The 21,479-nt window shown below is 36.0% G+C and overlaps 1 protein-coding gene across 3 annotated transcripts in view; it reads right to left on the bottom strand.

The window, feature by feature from the left end:
• The window catches only part of LOC123551927 (synaptotagmin-7-like), a 464,896-nt gene that overhangs the window by 17,479 nt on the left and 425,938 nt on the right, over positions 1-21,479 (bottom strand). For all 3 annotated transcript variants that reach the window (XM_045341234.2, XM_053541481.1, XM_045341235.2), the window contains one exon: positions 2,889-3,003. In XM_045341234.2, the coding sequence (XP_045197169.1) occupies positions 2,889-3,003 (115 nt within the window). The remainder of the gene's footprint in view (positions 1-2,888; positions 3,004-21,479) is intronic.

Below are 21,479 nucleotides of genomic sequence, written 5' to 3'. Positions count from 1 at the left end.
TTCGAAGCAAAGTTGTTAAAACTGTAAAATATCAAAAACTGAATAAATGATTATTGCCCATCTTTATTGCCCATCTTCTATTCTATAAGGTCAAAACTAGAAAATTTAGGTGCAATATTGGCATGCAGTTTCTTTTCAAAATGAATTCAAACAATGATTAGCAAGATGAGGTGAAACATCTTTCTGTAATCTATAAATACGTCAAGGTCATTGTCACAAGTACTCGGTATCTGAAAATTTGCCCATTATAAATATCTAACAAGTAATCTTATTATCAAAGGTAATCCATAACTAAACTACCGAAAAACTAACTTATGTGCAAAACACTTCACGTTCAATACTGGCAAGATACATGCAGTTAGAACTACTATTATAGCGATATGGTGGGAATGTGTATTTCAAACCAGATCAAACTGCAACTTGTTTTCATGAAAATAACATTCTGAGGTTCATTTCATATGAGTTAATGGCCTAGCCAAGTTTAAAACCAGATACTGATCGTTTATTGAATATACAGTGCATTCATGGTACTACGAATTGAAATACCAATATACTACGAAAAGGTTCCATTCTTAATGTGTCAAGTCTGAGTCGTCACGGTGAAGTGTAAAAAACACTTTAGAGCGGAAAGTGTCACTATCCATTAACTGGGCGTAAACAGTTATTAAAGTGTGAAAACTTACAAATTAAATCTGAAACACGTACGCTGTACATTAAGACACAAGTTATTCGACATTAGAGTGACTGATCTTTTCTCCTATAAATATCATATCAGATGGCATATGCGTTCCTGGCAATCCAGTGAAGGTCCCGGGCCAGCTGGGAGGATAACTGGATAGGAATGTTGGCGACAGAGAAGACCGTCGTAGACCATTGAGTTTAGGAACATATTAACCTGGTACACATGTACTCCGATACGAAAATCACAAGTATAAATATCACAACGTGTTGATATTACATTTGGGTAGTTGTTACGATGTGTAGACATAGCGAAATTTCCTACGCCGTGTTCGAACGAAAATGCAATATTACGAAAAAAAACGGTCGGTCCCTTGGCTTTTCGTAGGACTGTGATTGTACTGTATATAAAATGACAAGTTTCATAGTACAACTAAACATTGTTCCCTCAACCATCACTGGCTCGAGCACCCAGACTTACACAGGCAATTATGTGGTTCCCAATGTTTAACTGTATCTGGATGTAAGACAAATCATCGAAATTAACTACAAATTCAACCCCATGCAATATGGATTATCTGACCATAATGATCTTCCAAAAATTTTCAACCTAACTACTGAAGTCATTCATTACAAAGCCCACTGTTTTTCTATAACAGAAAAACCATGACTTGAGTCTGAAAAAGAGAAACCCATTTATGAAGCTGTACATTTATTCCTTCAAAGCGCTTCATGACATGTGCATACGCTCTGTCACCAAAAATGACATCATCTGTGAGAAAATGGGGAAGAAATGCATTACAAAAACCAATGTCCATAAGAAATTGTCCCTGTGTGTTTGTTACTACCTGTTCCAGACTTAGGTTTATGGTGGAACCAAGTATTAGTTACTGTAAATATAGAACTTCAGTTACTGCAACATGTTACTATTATATAGAACTTTAGGTATGTTACTATCTGGAGAACTTCAGTTAAGGTTATACAGTACTTTAGTCCTTTTACTGTAAAATAGAACTTCAGACATGTTACTGTATGGTAGAACTATAGGGTAATAACTTTTACAGCGTTAGATATAAAACTGTAATATAGAATTTTAGACATGTTACAGTAATACAGAACTTTGGTTACTTTAATATAGAACTTCAGATGTGTTACTATAATACAGAACTTTAGACCAAATACAGAACTTTACACATGTTTAACTAGTTGTACATCACTCACATGTATAGTTTTTGTTCAAAATTAAAGGACATAATTATCATTTTCGATTTCTTACAATCACTGGAAATAAAGGTGCTAAATATTCTAAAAATTTGCTTGGAATATGCCACATGAGTTTAATACAGCTGTATTTTAACAGCTAAATAACAAGTCAATGTCATTTTCGGTTTCCAACATTATTAATTTTCATCTGTAATGGTAGCAAGTGAACCTAACCAATGGTCCTGGACTTTAATTGTACCAGTACTGACTTGTTCTCCAAAGGACCAAACAATTTCCTCACATGAGTGGTGGTGGGGAACAAAATACTTCAGGCATATTGTCATGGAAACCATTCTTCAGGCCTGTATATTGCAAACTTTTGATTCAATGTTTTGTACTTTATATACTGAGCTAACTGGGCAGCAACAAAAAACTAAAAGAAATGTTTTCTCAAATAACATTATCATATAGCCATGTTAAAACAACAAAGTTACAGATTAAATGTGGACTTTATGTTAATGTCTCAGGCAATGTGAGCAATTGTAAGGTTGACAAAATCACAATTTTCTGTAAAAGAATGACAAGCCTAATAAGCTAAAATGATAAAGGTTTCTAATAAAGAACTAATACAAATTAATCATAAATCTGTAAAACCAATTTGATATGTCTTTACTAATTGTTCAATGATTGTCTTGAAATCCTCAAAAGAATTCAAAGTATCTAATTATATATAATTTTCAAAATTCCAGACTCAATCCTAAAGAATCTTCTGAGAAGAAATTGTACTATTTTTCAAATTTGGAAATCACTTCTTAAAATGAAGACTTTTAAGTGTTTCTGTCAAACTACAAAAATATATATATTTTTTTTATTAACCCCCCACCCCCACAAAAAAAAACAAAAAACAAAAAAAAAAACAACAACAACAAAAAAAAACACTGACTTCTTTAAGAAAAAAGAAGAGATAAACATATTGCTTTAGTAAGAATCAAGGGGAGATTACATACCAGAGGCACCAGTTATATCTTTTGCCTTGAGATCCTTGGCTTTTATCACTATCACAGTAAGGCGTCCCACATTGGGTTCATAGCACAAAGATAGAAGCAGTTCCCCTAGTTTACCCTGAAAAATAAAATGGATCATGGGTGAAAGATCTAGACAGATTATTCTAATTCAATTGCACAAATCATCTGTTTTCTTTTAATTACAGCTCCTGCAATACTTAGACAGTGTCAGTGGCACACTGGTTAACAGGTTGGGCCATAGGGCTTAAAGTAACATTGGGTGAATTCCTGTCCTGACTTATGTCCAGACTTGTACTTAAACTGACATAGTGATTAGTTTAGAATGAAAGCTCAAACCTGACTTATTTCAAGCTGTAAAACTATAAGCAGATCTGTTTGGAGCATAGAACACAACCTTGCAAAGTACCAGAAACTCAACTGATCAAGTTTATTCAAGAGAATTAATGAAATGTGTAACATCCATCATGCCTGCCTGGTACGGCTTCACTGGAAGACTTGTAACAAAAGCTGACTTACTTCAAGTTAGACCTGAAACAAAAGCTACGCTTCAGTCTCTGACTTACCTCAAGTCAGACTTGTAACAAAAGCTCAGCCTCTGACTTACCTCATGCAAGAATTGCAATCAAATGCTCAGCCTCTGACCTTCCTCATGCAAGAATTGCAATCAAATGCTCAGCCTCTGACCTTCCTCGTGCAAGAACTGCAAACAAATGGTGAGCATCTGACCTACCTCATGCAAAAACTGCAAACAAATGCTCAGCCTCTGACTTACCTCATGCAAAAGCTCATGCAGCCTCTGACTAACCTCATCAAGGAACTACAAAGAAAAGCTCAGCCTCTGACTTACCTCATGCGAGAGTATCATGTTACACTGTATCTGAAAAACATTCAATATATCGTTGGCAAAAAGTACTACATGACCTAGACTGTTGTCATTGTGGCAGTAACCCCAGCGACCACAATGAACACAGACAATCTGCAGTCATTATCCTCTGACAATCAGTATCTTATACAGCTACCAGATAATGAGAAATAATAGCTACACAAATGGCAGAGTTTCTAGCTTAGAAATTGAAGACATTTCTCCAAAATGGTAAAATAACTACAAACAATGGTGATCGATGCAGCACAAGTTTCTGAATTACGCAAGTTACGCTGTAGCATCAGGCGTAATAATGACCAATTATTCCTGTAAGAAACTCCATAAAATGATACAAACAATCCAGAAAAAGACAACCATTACTCAGGCATGAAATGTATTCCATCCAGAAGCGCACAATTGTTTCAAAACAGTATATAAATCTATAAATATAAAGATATCAAAGACTGTTACTGTATTGAAAAGATACATGATTATTTTGCACTTTTTTTGGAAACTGTATTATTGAGCTAATCGCCAAACAAGTTAAAGCATAGCAAAAGTTCCTTCTAGGGCATATCTATATAAATACAAGAGGGCCAAGATGGCCCAGGTCGCTCACCTGAGAAACACACCATAACAGTGTAAACATGTTTGACCTAATGATTTCATGGAAAAAATATTCTGACCAATTATCATTAAAATTGGAGCAAAAAATCTTGAGTATAAACAAGTATTTTCTTTGATCTGACCTAGTGACCTAGTTTTTGACCCCAGATGACCCATATTCAAACTTAACCTAGAGTTCATCAAGGCTATCATTCTGACCAAATTTCAAGAAGATCAATTGAAAAATACATTCTCTATCGCATACAGAAGGTTTTTCTTTGATTTGACCTAGTGACCTAGTTTTTGACCCCAGACTACCCATATTAGAACTTGACCTAGATTTCATCAAGGCAACCCTTCTGAACAAATATTATGAAATTCAGTGAAAAATGCAGCCCCTATTGCATACACAAGGTTTTTCCATTATTTAACCTATTGACCTAGTTTTTAAACCCAGCTTATCCATATTCAAACTTGACCCAAATTTCATCAAATTTCATGAAGATCAGTTGAAAAATACAGCCTCTATCACATACACAAGGTGTTTCTTTGATTTGACCTAGTGACCTACTTTCTGACCCCAGACGACCCATAATCAAATTCAATGTAGAATTTATCAAGGCAATCATTTTGACCAAATTTCATGAAGATCAGTTGAAAAATACAGCCTCTATAGTGTACACAAGTTCTTTCTTTGATCTGATCTAGTGACCTACTTTTTGATCCAAGATGACCCATATTCAAACTTGACCTAGATTTAATCAAGGCTATTATTCAGACATAATTTCATGAAGATTTATTGAAAAATACAGCTTCTATTGCATACACAAAGTTTTTCTTTGATTTGACCTAGTGACCTAATTTTTGACCCCAGATGACCCATATTCAAACTTGACTAATATTTTATCAATGCAATCATTCTGAATGAATTTCATGAAGATCAATTGAAAAATACAGCATCTATCCCATACACAAGGTTTTTCTTTGATTTGACCTAGTGACCTACTTTTTGATCCAAAATGACCCATTTTCAATCTCGGCCTAGATTTCATTAAGGTTATTATTTTTGACTTAATTTCGGGAAGATCAATCGAAAAATACAGCCTCTATCGCATATACAAGCATTTTCTTTGATTTGACCTAGTGATCTCGTTTTTGACCCCAGATGACCCATTTTCGAACTTGACCTAGATTTTATCAAGGTTATCATTCTGACCAAAATTCATGAAGATTAATTGAAAAATACAGCCTCTATCGCATACACAAGGTTTTTCTTTGATTTGACCTAGTGACCTAGTTTTTGACCCCAGATGATTTATTTTCAAACTCGGCCTAGATTTCATCAAGGTTATCATTCTGACCAAAATTCATGAAGATTAATTGAAAAATACAGCCTCTATTGCATACACAAGGTTTTTCTTTGATTTGACCTAGTGACCTAGTTTTTATCCCCAGGTGACCCATTTTCGAACTCGGCCTAGATTTCGTCAAGGTAATCATTCTGACCAAATATCATGAAGATCAGTTGAAAAATACAGCCTCTATCGCATACACAAGCCAAATGTTGACAGACGACAGACAGACAGACAGACTGATGACAGACACCGGACATCGAGCGATCAGAAAAACTCACCTGAGCAGGTGAGCTATTAAAATGATCATCTTGTAAAATTTTGGTTGCAATGTCTATTTTATACTGTCAAAAAATTTCAAGTAAGTATTTACGCTAGTTATTTAACATAAATTGTTAAATCCAACAACAAATTAAATCTGTTATCACTTTCAATAGAGTAAATACGGCAATAAGACATTGACCCGGTTAATCAATTACGATTCGATCCGTGAATTTGTTGCGCATAATTAGAGGGTCACAATGGGTTTTTTTTCTCATATATTAACTATGCATTTCAAGGTAACGATAATATTTAGTTGTTTACATTTAAATTTGCTGATATATGTCTATCTGGGCGACTGAATGTATGTTATGTTCCTCAAGAATGGAAGAAATAACATCCTTGGGTTTAGTAATATGTAATCCACGGAACGCCTTCAGTAGAGAGTCGTCTCAATAAGGAAAGAATAGTCTAACGTCAGAGGTTATTTCTAAGGTCACGGAGTTTTATTGGCCAGCTTGTAATGACAACAGCTTTCGGTATCAGTAGCTCAGTCAAGTGTGACTTATGAACTATAATATTCCTTCTCAAGAGAAGGAATAATCAGTCATTCGCCTCATCACAACACACACTACTTCCAAGTATACTGTATTTATTTATTTTGTTGGGTTTAATGAGGCACCGACACAACTGTAGGTCATGTGGTGACTTTCCAGCTTTGATGGTGGAGGAAGACTCAAGGTGCCCCTCCGTGTATTATTTTATCACAAGTGGGCACCTGGGTAGAACCACCGACCTTCTGTAAGCCAGCTGGATGGCTTCCTCACATGAAGAATTCAACACTCCGAGTGTGGCTCGAACCCACATCGATGACAGGCAAGTGACCTTAACCACTTGGCCACGGAGGCCCCTCCAAGTATACAAACTAATTCCCCTGCAGACCACCCTTTTACAGTCTGAAAATTTCATCATTTTAATTTTTACTGTTTCAATTATGAACAGTGCATAGTGTCCAACTCTAAATCACCACAACCTCCCCTATATTTACACGGTGCTGATGACAAATTGTTTGCATACAGATTATACCTGGCAGTCAATGATTAGTTACATCCAGTAAACATACAGTATCAAAGCTTCTTTTCCGGACAAATGCAAGTTTCATTCAAGACAGAGCAGGAAGTAAAACTATAATTTCCTTTTTTGGAAAGCCCTTTCTAAAGGGAGGTAATAAGAATTACTTTTTATGAAGCTGTAAGTTTTTTTAAAGATTTGAAAAGTGTGAGACAATAGCTGATGCAACTATAATTTGCATTTAACTTGTTGATAGTGTTCAAGAAGATGCTGATAATAATTCGATTTAGTTTATATTTTACAGATCTTATTTCAAGAATTGTGGAGTTCTACTAGACACATTGTCGCCTAGATTTCTTTTTGGCACATTAAAAAGAACCATTGTATAATGGAGTGGAGAACTAATGAATATATCCCACTTCTTTCAATCTAGTGTTGAAAATTTTTGGCAATTTTTTTACATCATATTGAATTCAATAAATTGGTATCCCCCGCCGAATGGGTTTGTGTTGAAGAATGGCAATGAAATATATCCGGCAAAAAGTTTTGGATGTTACTAAGAAGCAATTAATTTCATTACATTTAAACTTAAAAAGAACAGAAGTCCTTGAGAGGCTTAAGAGAGCACAATCAAGTAAGAAACATGGGTGGTGACGGGTGGAAGGTATTGGTACAAAACTTTAAATGTTGATAATAAATATTGATGGAAAATAAAAAATGATTTTTTTTTTTTGGGGGGGGGGGGGGGGGGGGGGGGGGAGGTGGGGGTGTTAAGATTAAAAAAAACAAAAATCGTGATCTAAATTCAATTAAAGTTTCATAGAAGCAGAAATTGCCATATTTATAGTACCCTATATAGTTAACACTAGAAACTTCTAAGGGCCATAACTCTAGTGTTACTTGGGCAATCTGACTGAAACTTGACAAAAAAAATCAGTTTAAATTTAAAAGAAATACATAAGAATGCAAAAGCAGCTGCACAAGGATATAACAGATATAAGGAAGAAATCTTCCTGCTTCGAGATTTGAACTCATGTCTATATTCAACCCATTCAGATAATAAAATACCTTCTAATGAACTTGATAAAAAAAACTCTTATAAACATACATATGTGAGTAAATACCAGGATTTATTCATTTCTTTTTTTTGGATATTTTTTGGTTTCACCAGAACATCAACTGGTGTAAAACATTAAAGGTTTCAACATAAAGTAATAAAATACAGCTACCCAAATGTTTAGACAGTATAGTTTGGCAAGTGCAGTGTACAGTCTAACCTGCATTAGGCAGCCAGCCAAGGGATGCAGTCAAACTGGCTGCTTAAGCCAGGTGACCGCTGATTGAAGGGGCAGCCAGTATATGTATATATTTCAGACTTCTGACCAGTGTTCAATCATGACTTTAAGCCCATTTCTTTTTCGTTTTACTCTTATCATTTTATCAGGATACATTGACGTGCCTTCGCAATATGAATGGTCTTCTTAGAAATCAACAACTCCGGCGTGTGTTTTACAACAAAAATTGATTTTCCAACTTCAAAACAAATTTGTTTACGATTTCGCTATTTTGGTAAAGGGAAACTACTTTCCGCGCTTGTTGTCCAGGCTAAAATCTAAGATTGCCGATACGTTCCATATAAGATCAAGTGGTTTATATTTCTTTCAAACAAAATTAATTTCATATAAAGGACGGGATATGATAAGGACCAAAAATGGCCCCCACTAAATATGCATGTAAAACAACACCATTCCATTGGTAATTAACTATATTTTTCAAAATCCACCAAGATATAATGACCAGACGTCGGTAATGAACCAAAAATAGATTATTACATTTATCTAAGACTTCAGCTGAAAAGATATTTGATCATTTAGAATGGGGGTATAGAAAACTATTTTGCAATATATTTTAGTTTATATTGCTGAACTGTATAAATTGTATGTCGTCACAATACACAGTGATCCAACTTCTTGATACGAATTTTTATTTTGTATTCTAAGACAGAATGATCATGCAAAAAAACAAGGGAGATAACTCTTTCATGTAAGGATGACCAAAAACTCTTCTAAAAAATAAGATTTTTTTATTTTATACATCTACCTTGGCTTATTCTCTAACTATTATGTCTGTTTCGTTTCATTTGTATCAAGAAAAATTCTAAAACTAAAATTCTAAACTTTCATTTCATATGCGTTATCATAGCAACATAGAAACAGTTTTGCATTTTTTTTGATTTATAGTAATTTAGCCAGTTATTTCACATACTTGATGAAATATTAACTTTTTAAAATAAAAAATTTTGCTTCTATATCTCCGTACATATTTAGTGTTTTGTTTTTGTTTCGTATACGGAATGTTCTTCTTGTTGTGTGACATTCATATAAAACAAAACCTTCGTCGAATAAATCAGGAGGCAGGACTTTGTCTTACAAGTTTCCATTTTTTTCATATTTTCGGTGATTTTTTATCTAAATATGTAATGAAGTATCTTCATAAAGTAAGTTGAAAAAACGACATAATTATGTGTTCATTTTACTTGAATAAATAATATACGAGTTGAATATTACTAAATCCTTACCACATAATTAAAACACGTACCCGCAGAAATGTCGCCGGAACCGAGTTGGATCGGTATTACAACTATGGAAGCATATCTATGTAGTTTATTCAACTTAATTTAAGGTATAGGTCCATGTTTCAGAGAAAAAAAGTTGGAACGTCTTCAAATCATAGAAAGAAAGCATTGTTTTACATGAAAATATAACAGCATATAAAACATTTATATCATTGTACAAAACCATTGTCAATTTATTCATATATGTATTGAATTTTGGAAAGGGACTACATGAAGGGGCCACACTTCTGGACAGTCCAGCGCCTTTAAAAACTCACCATTTTTAAAAGCTGTTATATGTCTTCGTTCTGAAGCATTTGCAACATCGTGCGAGTGTTTAAACTTTACATAACTAGGTAAAACATCGTTTTGACAATTGTTTACATCTATTTCTTTACAAATGGCATTCTTATTTAAAGGCGGACAACTCATTTAGAATATTTTAAGTATCCAACTCTGTCGGACAGAACAGTAAAATATGTATTGGACAGATAAGTTGTGTGTCAAGATGCTGTTCATTAGCTAAAAAAAATCTGTTGTTTTGTGATATACAGCTAAACCTTAATCAAAAACGTTTCCTTTGACACGAAACTATAATATCGATATAATTAGAACAAAACTCCCGCGTATCTGTTTGATGTTCGGTTGCTTTGAGATGAGCACGTTATCCTGTTTCCTTCAAAGAAAAGTGAGGCTAAAAATTGCGAAAAAGGTGGAAATTCAATATGAGCCTGAGCGGGTGTCAAGCTGATATTTTCTGAAAATGTATATTTTAGTATCCTTATTTTCTCAGCAAAACTTCAGCTTGACACCAGGTCCGGCTCAGATTGAAAATTGAGTATGTAGTGTGTAAATTGCATGTAAAAATGGTAAAAGTCACGGACCTCGACTATTTTAAAGGCCTGAGTCGTACAAATAACTTGGTTTTGAAGTTTTTAAAAGTCATAGTTTTAACGATTATGATCTTCTTTTTTGTTTTAGACAGTTAAAATTTCAATTATGGAGTTTTCATATTCTAATTATTTAGGGGGCCATTTCGCATATCTTATCACACCCCGTCCTTTAATAGTATTTTGATGAAAGAAATATATAAAAAAAATCACAAATTTTATGATTCTAATTAAAGATCAAACTATGAACAACAAAATTGACACAAGGTGACATTCTAATTGCCGATAATTACTGGCCATTTATCGTAATAATTTTTTTGGTTATCAGTTTAAATTGAGAAGCTCATGTCATTTTGTCGTTTTAAGATATCAACAATTATCAATAAATTTGCGAACAATAACTACCGATTCCACTGCGAAAAACAAGTGTAAATTGCTTTTATTTTCTAATGTGTTTAATTGGTGATTAGATATTATGATCAAACATTGCAACATCTCAAAGTGATTTGAATATACACACCCACTTCATTTAATCAGATGTTATTATTGTACATCAGATGTACAACTTATCTACCGGCTGCTCGATTAACCCTTTCCCACATGGATACGTTTATCACCGTATCTATCGATTACCGAACAGAAACGTATTGACCCGAGTCTATCGGTTCCCCGATAGAAACGTATTATACCGATTAACGGCCATTTGAACAGAATCGTTTTATCCCGTGTCTCATAATCAATCGCTTTATTTTCGTTCTTTTCCTAAAGAAACAAATTCCGGATGTTTACTAACTCAAAATATGGGATTTCGTCATCATTATTTACGTACAAGATCATGTGGTTACTATTTAAATTTATCGAGTACTTTGCAAAGAAAGACACCGGGGTTTTTTCCTACATGCGCACGACGCTACGTCATGGAAAATTACTGAGAAAACTGCTTGCAACTGGCCGGTTCGCGGGCTTTCCTCGTTCTAAAAATAACAACCATTTAACATCAAAGTATTTTTAAATGTGTTAGGTCATGAAGGTCACGCGTGATACATGCGAATTTCCCCTAAACAACAATTTGTGTATACGATGGCTTGGAATTTATGGCCTTACATAACGGGAAGTGTTAATCAAAACAGAAGGACCGCGGCTTTCAAATATTTTATGACACCCCAAGAGTTAATTGCTGCGGAAGTCACCCGTGATGTACCGACGTTTGATCATCAAAATATTACGTAATATTATCTTAAAATTTTTAATTTTTAGCACAAGAATACTGTAGTCGGTTACGACTCTCGATCTCGGCGATCTTTTTGCACTTTCAGAAATTTTATGATCCGTTATTTTTGTAGTGTTATTCAGTTTGATGGTTGTTTTTTTATAAAATACTTACCGATTCCGATTCGGAAGATAAGTCTATTAACTATAAATCAAACTTTCAAACATCAAAATGAAATTGTATATGAATTTCAATGTGAAAGTAGATTCTAATCCAAAACAGAATTTTATGCCTAAAAATATATATTCCCGTACTTTAACACTTTATATCTTCGAAACTCAAAGAGAAACTACAATAAATTTTGTATCATCGGAAAGAGAATTTAAATTGCTACAAACTTTATATTGACAAAAATAATGTCAAACTTACAGAAAATATTAAAATAATGACATTTTTAACATAAGTGTGTGTAATCACAAAATAATGCTAACACCTCTGTTCAGATAAGACAGTCACCTTTATCAGCCATATACCGATTATTGATTATTGATTATCACTTATCAGTGTTATGTAAAAGAGGTTACTTTGGCTTCTGTTCTGTGTGGTAAAGGGTTAACTTGGGCGTCACGTGTCTGTCATCGGTGGTTGATTTCTTGTCTGTTGCTATGGACACGGCTTGCAATTTAACAACCTGTTAAATCCAATTTTAAACATGGCCGTGGGACTGACCGTCTAATGCAGGCTGTTTTTAGGCCTTTGGAGGCAATTTAAGTGGCCGCTGGCCATGGACAGCAGGTGACCGCCGAATCAAAGTATACACAAGAGCTGCTTCTGAGAAAAGCCCATGACTCCTACAACTGCCTAATCATCTGAATAGTAGTATATGAGTCCACCATGCACCAAGACCTCAACTGCCTTATCAGACTTTGAGTGCTTTGATTATCAAAAACAAGTTTCAAGGGCCACAATTCCGATGTGCCTGGGCCGATTTGGCTAGTTATCGAACTTGGCTGAGGACTTATTGGCAAACACATTTGGTGAAGATGGGATGAGAAATGTTCGACTTAGAGCAGAAAAGCTTTGTGACAGACAGACACAGGAGTAAATCAATATGTCTCCCACACCACTGTGTGGCGGGAGACATAAATAGAGAGAATTTTGTCGAGGGCGTCTCAAACTGACCGTCAACGTCAGGTGACCACCGAATCAAGGTGACCGTTAAGGCAGGTTAGACTGTATATGCGTTTATTGGACATTATTGAAACTAGGACTGGGACGATTACTCGGTTAATCGGATCCGATTGGATTACAAGGTGAAACCGGTTTCAATTTTGCAAACCGCTAATTGCCTCAAACAATAAACATCACAAATCCTACTTTATCTTTATACATTTCTTTGTCCAGCACATAGACCCGCAGTTTATTTCCGCTAAAACACATCAACTAGCTTGAACATAATCAATAGTCTCAGATTTGCATGTTGTGATATATCTAAAATAAAATACACCAAAATATCACTTATTATCACACTGCTTCCAAATGATAAAGTCCGTAAGTTCCTAATGAAGACGGTCGTCAGGAAAGAAAACAGCATTTCAAATATGGCGGCCGATTAACTGGTTTCGATTCGATTTCATACAAATGATTAACCGGTTTCAAAATTTTGAAATCGTCTCAGCCCTAATTGAAACAGATGATTTATAATAAATTAGAGGTGCACTGAAAATAAAATGAAAAAAGTTTACCCTTCGAGATATGAAATCTATCAATAAGAGAAATATATCTACACCATTTCTTTAGAGAAAGAACAGTTTGAACATTTATTCAGCAGTTTAATCAAACTCACAGAATTTATTGTAAGAATTGGTGAACAAATTCTCAGACAGTGCAAAACCCACAGTCAACTTCAGATGTTTCTACAATTGCTAATCTTTGATCTATTCCTACCTCTATCAAAAAGATGACATAAAATTAATTAGAATTTCGTCAACACTTACTCAAAGAAATTGCAGAATAAATTTGGCAGTTTAATGTCCTTTTTTTGCTATTTATCTGGCGCCCAAAGGGTTAATATTTAATCCTATTTAAATCCTATTAATTCTATTCCCTTTGAAACAAATAAAATCATTACCAACAAAAATTTTCAACAAATGTGAAATGAGAAAAGGATAAAAAATGAAATTGCTATGAAAAGTCTGAATTTCAGAAATACAATCAAATATAAAGGAAATCAAAATCTGCAGCCAAGTATCAAATGGAACAAATAACTTTTACAAAAAAGGAACTGTCAGAGAAAATAGCATGCAGAACAATAGCAAAATTGGACATGCAATGTATCTGAGGGAAATGATTTGTTAAGGCATGTATAATGTAGGAATAGTTATGATTCCAGTTTAACCCCTGTGAAAAGTGAGTTACATGGTTACTAAGTCCAACTACTGTACTGCTAAACCACAGTATGACCATGATTTAGTTATTCCATCTCAAACTAACCATTGTGTGACCATAGCTTAGTTATTCCATCTCCATCTAACCATAATATGTGTGACCATAGTTTAGTTATTCCATCTCTAGCTAACCATGCATTTGGTCATGGTTTAGCTATTCCATCTCTATCTAACCATGTGTGACCATGGTTTAGTTGTTCCATCTCAATACAACCATGTGTGAACATGGTTTAGTTATTCCAGTATGATCATGATTTAGTGATTCCATCTCCAACTAACCATATCTGTGACCATAGCTTAGTTATTCCATCTCCATCTAACCATAATATGTGTGACCATAGTTTAGTTATTCCATCTCAAGCTAACCATGTGTTTGGTCATGGTTTAGCTATTCCATCTCAATCTAACCATGTATGACCATAGTTTAGCTATTCCATCTCCATCTAACCATATGTGTGACCATGGTTTAGCTATTCCATCTCTATCTAACCATGTGTGACCATGGTTTAGTTATTCCATCTCCATCTAACCATATGTTTGACCATGGTTTAGCTATTCCATCTCTAGCTAACCATGTGTTTGGTCATGGTTCAGCTATTCCATCTCTATCTAACCAAGTGTGACCATGGTTTAGTTGTTCCATCTCAATCCAATCATGTGTGAACATGGTTTAGTTATTCCATCTCCATCTAACCATATGTGTAACCATGCTTTAGCTATTCCATCTCCATCTAACCATATGTGTGACCACAGTTTAATTTATCCATCTAACCATATGCATGACCATGGTTTGGTTATTCCATCTCCATCTAACTACAGACCTGACGTAACTATAGCCAACCATGACATCAATGCCTCCAAATAATTAACCATGGTCAACTCACAATGCATCAAAGAATATGGCTGCAAATGTTCAGTTGTAGGGTAAGCAGAAAAATCAAAATGAAAACAGAGGACTCATCAGTTAGAGGAAGAAATCATTTATCTTCAGAAAAGATATTAAAGTAAGGAAACGAGTAAAATGCAATATTTCAAGTCTCAAGCTGATAAAACTAGAAGATGCTTTTGTAGAAAAGCGCAAGTCAATAGGGGACACAAGCAAAAATCAAAGAGACACTGATGGTCGGCTACAATAGGGATAAGCTACTTGGCATGTCCAATCACCCTATGAAGCTTCAACATTCTGGGCCAAGTGGTTCTCAAGTTATTGATCAGAAAGGGTGTTCCATGTTCAGACTCCTGCGACCTTGACCTTTGTTCAAGTGATCCTAAAATTAAAATGGGTCATCTACTCTGCATGTCCAATCATCCTATGAAGTTTCAACATTCTGAGTCAAGTGGTTCTCAAGTTATTGATCAGAAGGGGTGTTTCATGTTCAGGACCCTGTGACCCTGACCTTAGCTCAAGTGACCTGAAAAACGAAAAGGGTCATCTACTCTGATAGTCATATCATCCTATAAACATTGAAGGTTCTGGGTCAAATGGTTCTAAAGTTATTGATCAGAAACCATTTTCGATGTTCTTGTCCCTGTGACCTTGGCCTTTGATCAAGTGACCCAAAAATCATTAGGGATATCTACTCTACTTGTCCTATCATCCTATGAAGTTTCAACATTCTGGGTAAAGTGGTTCTCAAGTTACTGATCAGAAACTGATTTCCATAATCAGGCCCTTGTGACCTTTGATCTAGTAACCCCAAAACTAATAGTAGTCATTTACTCTGTAAGCCCTATCACCCTATAAAGTTTGAAGGTTCTAGGTCAAAAGGTTCTCCAGTTATTGATCAAAAATGAAGTGTGATAGATAGATTGCCCCTGTGACCTTGACCTTTGATGGAGTGACCATAAAAACTATAGGGTCATCTACTCTGTAAGTCCTATCATCCTATGAAGTTTGAAGGTTCTAGGTCAAATGGTCTCGAGTTACTGACCAGAAATTGATTGCCATGTTCTGGCTGCTGAGACCTTGACCTTTAATGGAGTGACGCTAAAGTCAATAGGGGTCATCTACTCTGCATGTCCAATCATCCTATGAAGTTTTAACATTCTGGGTCAAGTGGTTCTCAAGCTATTGATCGGAACTGTTTTCCATGTTCAGGCCTCTGTGACCTTGAACTTTGAGGAGTAACCCCAAAAAACAATAGGGGTTGTCTACTCCATAAGCCCTGCCACCCTATGAAGTTTGAAGGTTCTAGGTCAAATGCTTCTCCAGTTATTGATCAGAAATGAAGTGTGACGGATGGACAGGAATATGTCTCCCTAAGTATTGGGGGGGTGGGGGGAGTGGGCGGCGGAAGAGACATAATTTAGACATCATAAAAACTAGTACTGGAATTTTGGACCTTGTCCTGTATAATGTTATTAAGAATGAGGAGCAAGCAACATTTTAAAGTAATTGCAATTAAAAAAAACTTAAAATTCTATGGTGTGAAAAGGATTAAAAGAGTATAATTTACACAATACTTTTGCCAGAGATATAGACTCTGTTACAGGGGATGAGAATGATGGTCAGGAAACCTGTTTCATGTTCGAACCAGATTTCAATATAGATGAAATGTAGTTCAAAATTTCAACCTGAATAAAACTATGAATTGTAAAGAACAGTCTTATATTATGTTGATGATAATGAGCAACCACTGTTCAAAGTTTTAAGCATTTTTTAGTCAAATGAGTATTAACAATGACATAGTGTAAGAACCTAAAATTCTAATTGAAATGGGTCCACCGAAGAAAATCCAGTGAGTACTTACAAAGATGGAAAAAATGCCAGCTGCTCTTAAAACTTGACATGGAGGCTGGTTCCAGTACTGGGAAAAGTAGGACAGTCCTTCATAATGATGCTTTGCAAAAGCGCAAATAATGAAAACCTTAATTAATTCAACAAGATTTTCTGTCCTACAAGAAGTCTAATGAACTGAATGTTATAAAATCAATCAAGGATCCCATAGCAGGAAATTAACTTGTCATTTGTCTTCATTTCTTGCTCAGAAGAGATGAGACTATCAGATCCTCACACCAGGCTAGAGCACTATTGTAAACAGCTTCCATGAGAAGCTTATAAAATTGTAAGACAGCTTTATTAGAAGACAGACAAGCCTTAGCCTGCCTGACACATCAAACAATTAAATCTAACTAATACCAACCATATAAAAGCTTGAACTCCACTAAGAAAAACTCAAATCCAAGTCTGGAAGCAGCGTCAGATCAAGGAAAGCTCAAATACAAGTCTGGAAGCCATGTCAGATCAAGGGAAGCTCAAATACAAGTCTTGAAGCCACGTCAAATCAAGGGAAGCTCAAATACAAGTCTGAAGCCATGTCAGATCAAGGGAAGCTCAAATACAAGTCTGGAAGTCATGTCAGATGAAGGTTAACTCATATAAAAGTCTGGAAACCATGTCAGATCAGGAAGGTCTAATACGGGGAGTAGACACTACATATAAATCAATACATTTATCTGTATTATGCTGTCTTCCATACCTGTAAATATCGACCAGTCGTCAGCGATCGATATTTTGTTTTCGCCACTATCGATTAGTGTGTAATTAGCATATTACCTCATGTTAATCATGGAGCTATAACACTTTTTGTTCAAAGGGTTTACCAGTCACATGTTAAGTGGCCATAATTAGATGATCAGAGATTCATCTAAGGGGATTCTGAAGGAAGAACAGCATGCGGCTGCATATGGTGATATGCTTAATTATTATGAATTAACTCGAGCTCACTTCCCTGAAGAAATATTTTACCACTAACTTCAAACCTTTATTAAAGGACCGATTTTTGTTGGATTTTAATAAATAAAATGGAAACAAAAGCTGTCACTAATGGTGACAAATGCCCCCGCAGTGCCTTGACCTTTTACCTGGTGACCTTGACCTTTGACCTGGTGACCCCAAAGTCAGTAGGGGTCATTTACTCAATAAGTACTATCAGCATGTGAACTTTGAAGGTCCTGGGTGCTGTAGTGTGCGAGTAAAGTGCCTTCATGCAAAAAGTTAACGTTTGACCGGGTGACCTTGACCATTGACCTACTGACTGGTCGTGTACTCAATAAGTACTATCAGCATGTGAAGTTTGAAGGTCCTGGGTGCAGTGGTTCGCGAGTAAAGTGGCTTCATACATAAAGTTAACGTTTGACCTGGTGACCTTGACCTTTGACCTGGTGACCCCAAATTCAGTAGGGGTTGTGTACTCAATAAGTACTATCAGCAAGTGATGTTTGAAGGTCCTAGGTGCAGTGGTTCGCTAGTAAAGTGCTTTCATACAAAAAGTTAACATTTGACCTGGTGACCTTGACCTTTGACCTGGTGACCCCAAATTCAGTAGGGGTCATGTACTCAATAAGTACTATCAGCATGTGAAGTTTGAAGGTCCTGGGTGCAGTGGTTTGCGAGTGAAGTGCCTTCATGCAAAAAGTTAACGTTTGACCTGGTGACCTTGACCTTTGACCTGGTAACCACAAAGTCAGTAGGGGTCGTGTACTCAATAAGTACTATCAGCACATGAAGTTTGAAGGTCCTGGGTGCAAGGTTCACTAGTAAAGTGCCTTCATGCAAAAAGTTAACGTTTGACCTGGTGACCTTGACCTTTGACCTGGTGAACCAAAAGTCAGTAGGGGTCGTGTACTCAATAAATACTATCAGCACGTGAAGTTTGAAGGTCCTGGGTGCAGTGGTTCGTGAGTAAAGTGCCTTCATGCAAAAAGTTAACGTTGTGACGAACGAACAAACGAACTAATGAACGAATGGACGGACAGTTGAAAACTAATATGCCTCCCTTTGGGGGCATAAAAACAGAAAGCTGACACTTTTCTTAATCTTGTAGAGCCATAATTATAATTATTGTTTATAATGTCAGATTTCTACATACAGAAACAAACATTCTTCTTAAACGAAATTGATGTATAAACTCCAAAATTAGTTTAATTAATTTAATTGTAAAACTGATGTGTGAAAAATACAATGTATTTAAATTAAAACAAGGCAGTCTGAAAGACAGCTAAATCCCCCGCCACTGCTATGGATAGTGAAAGGGTAAACCTTTGATTTTAGCTGTGACCTTGACCTTGAACTGACATGGCTGACTCGTGAATTCTGCACAACATCTTGATGAGGTGATCATTTGACCAAAGTTTCATGAAAATCCTTCAAGGGGTTTAGGAGATACAGAGCTGAAACCCTTGACCTTCAGTTGTGACCTTGACCTTGAGTTGACATGGCTGACTCATGAGTTCTTGATGAGGTGATCATTTGACCCAAGTTTGATGAAAATCCTTCAAGGGGTTAAGGAGATACAGAGTGGACACAAAATGGAAGGCTCAAACCTTCGACCCTTAGTTGTGACCTTGACCTTGAGCTGGCATGGTTGACTCATAATTTCTGCACATCGTTCTGATGAGGTAATCATTTGACCTAAGTTTTATAAAATTCCTTCAAGGGGTTTAGGAGATATAGAGCGGACACGAAATGGAAGGCTAAAACCTTTGACCTTCAGTTGTGACCTTGACCTTGAGCCGACATGGCTGACTCATAAGTTCTGCACATCGCCTTGATGAGGTGATCATTTGACCCAAGTTTGATGAAAATCCTTCAAGGGGTTTAGGAGATATAGAGTGGACACAAAATGGAAGGCTCAAACCTTTGACCCTAAGTTGTGACCTTGACCTTGAGCCGGCATGACTGACTCATGGGTTCTGCATATGGTCTTGATGAGGTGATCATTTGACCCAAGTTTTATAAAATTCCTTCAAGGGGTTTAAGAGATATAGAGTGGACACAAAATGGAAGGCTCAAACCTTTGACCTTGAGTTGTGACCTTGACCTTGAGCCGGCATGGCTGACTCATGGGTTCTGCACATTGTCTTGATGTGGTGATCATTTGACCCAAGTTTTATAAAATTCCTTCAAGGGGTTTAGGAGATATAGAGCGGACACAAAATGGCAGGCGCAAACCTTTGACCTTGAGTTGTGACCTTGACCTTGAACCGACAAGGCTGACTCATGGGTTCTGAATATCGTCTTGATGAGGTGATCATTTGACCCAAGTTTCATGAAAATCCTTCAAGGGCTTTAGGAGATATGGACCGGACACGATTTTGTTATGGACGGTCGAACGAACGGAAGGACGGACGCAGACCATTGCTATAATCCCTCCGCCACTGCGGGGGATTAATAACAATGAAATTTTTTAAAAAGGCCGACAACAAAGTTACATTTAGTATTTTGAACTTTTGGATAAAACTGCAGAAAATCATCTAGGTTTAACACGCATTTAAATGGTGAAGAACAAAGCAATATCATAAATATTTTCAGGCAACACTTTACAGTTTCGACTTGCTATTTTCATTAAAATATGTCCTAATTTTATTGTTCTAAACACTCTGAATCAACAAGGCAAATATCATGTAAAAAACGATCATCTTTCTCTCTGAGTAAGACAAGCCTAGATTTAGCCATTTTCACAGCGCGAAATGTAACATTAATGTAGATATTTTCCATTTAAAAACAGATGCAGGCACCAGTCTGGAAGTCAGGTTAGAACTAGAGCTATCACTAAAGGTGATGAATGTACCCCCCGCATGCACTGACTCAGTACATTGCAATTTGACGCACACAAGATTGCATAATTATGTGGACTGTATGTATATAGACTGTATGTATACAGTATAGTAACAAAAAACAAAGTCCCATAACTATGCAGAATATTTATCTAAAAGAATGTAACATGCACCATGCACAACTAGGATGGTACTGATCACTTGTGTGAAGTTTCATTAAATTGTGTGTAAGGGTTTGGTAGATTAGGCACGCACAAGATTGCATATGCAGACTGTATGTACATAGTATGTTAACAAGAAACAAAGTCCCATAACTCTGCAATTTTTGTCGCTGAAAGAACCTAACATGCCCCATGCACAACTACTGTTGTTACTGATCACTTGTGTGAAGTTTCATTAAATTGTGTCAAGGGGATGAGGAGAGATAGTGCGCACAAGATTGTGTCTATGTATATAGTATAGTAACAAAAAAACAAAGTCCCATAACTCTGAAAAAACATTTTCTGAAAGAACCTAACATGCCCCATGCACAACTACTGTTGTCACTGATCACTTGTGTGAAGTTTCATTAAATTGTGTCAAGGGGATGAGGAGAGATGGTGCGCACAAGATTGTGTCTATGTATGTAGTATAGTAACAAAAAAACAAAGTCCCATAACTCTGCAAATTTTTTTTCTAAAAGAACCTAACATGCCCCATGCA

Source organism: Mercenaria mercenaria, chromosome 4, assembly GCF_021730395.1.
Source record: "Mercenaria mercenaria strain notata chromosome 4, MADL_Memer_1, whole genome shotgun sequence".
NCBI classification, from domain to species: domain Eukaryota; kingdom Metazoa; phylum Mollusca; class Bivalvia; order Venerida; family Veneridae; genus Mercenaria; species Mercenaria mercenaria.
Note: the sequence above shows the minus strand (reverse complement) of the source record. Positions and strands in the feature narration are given on the sequence as shown.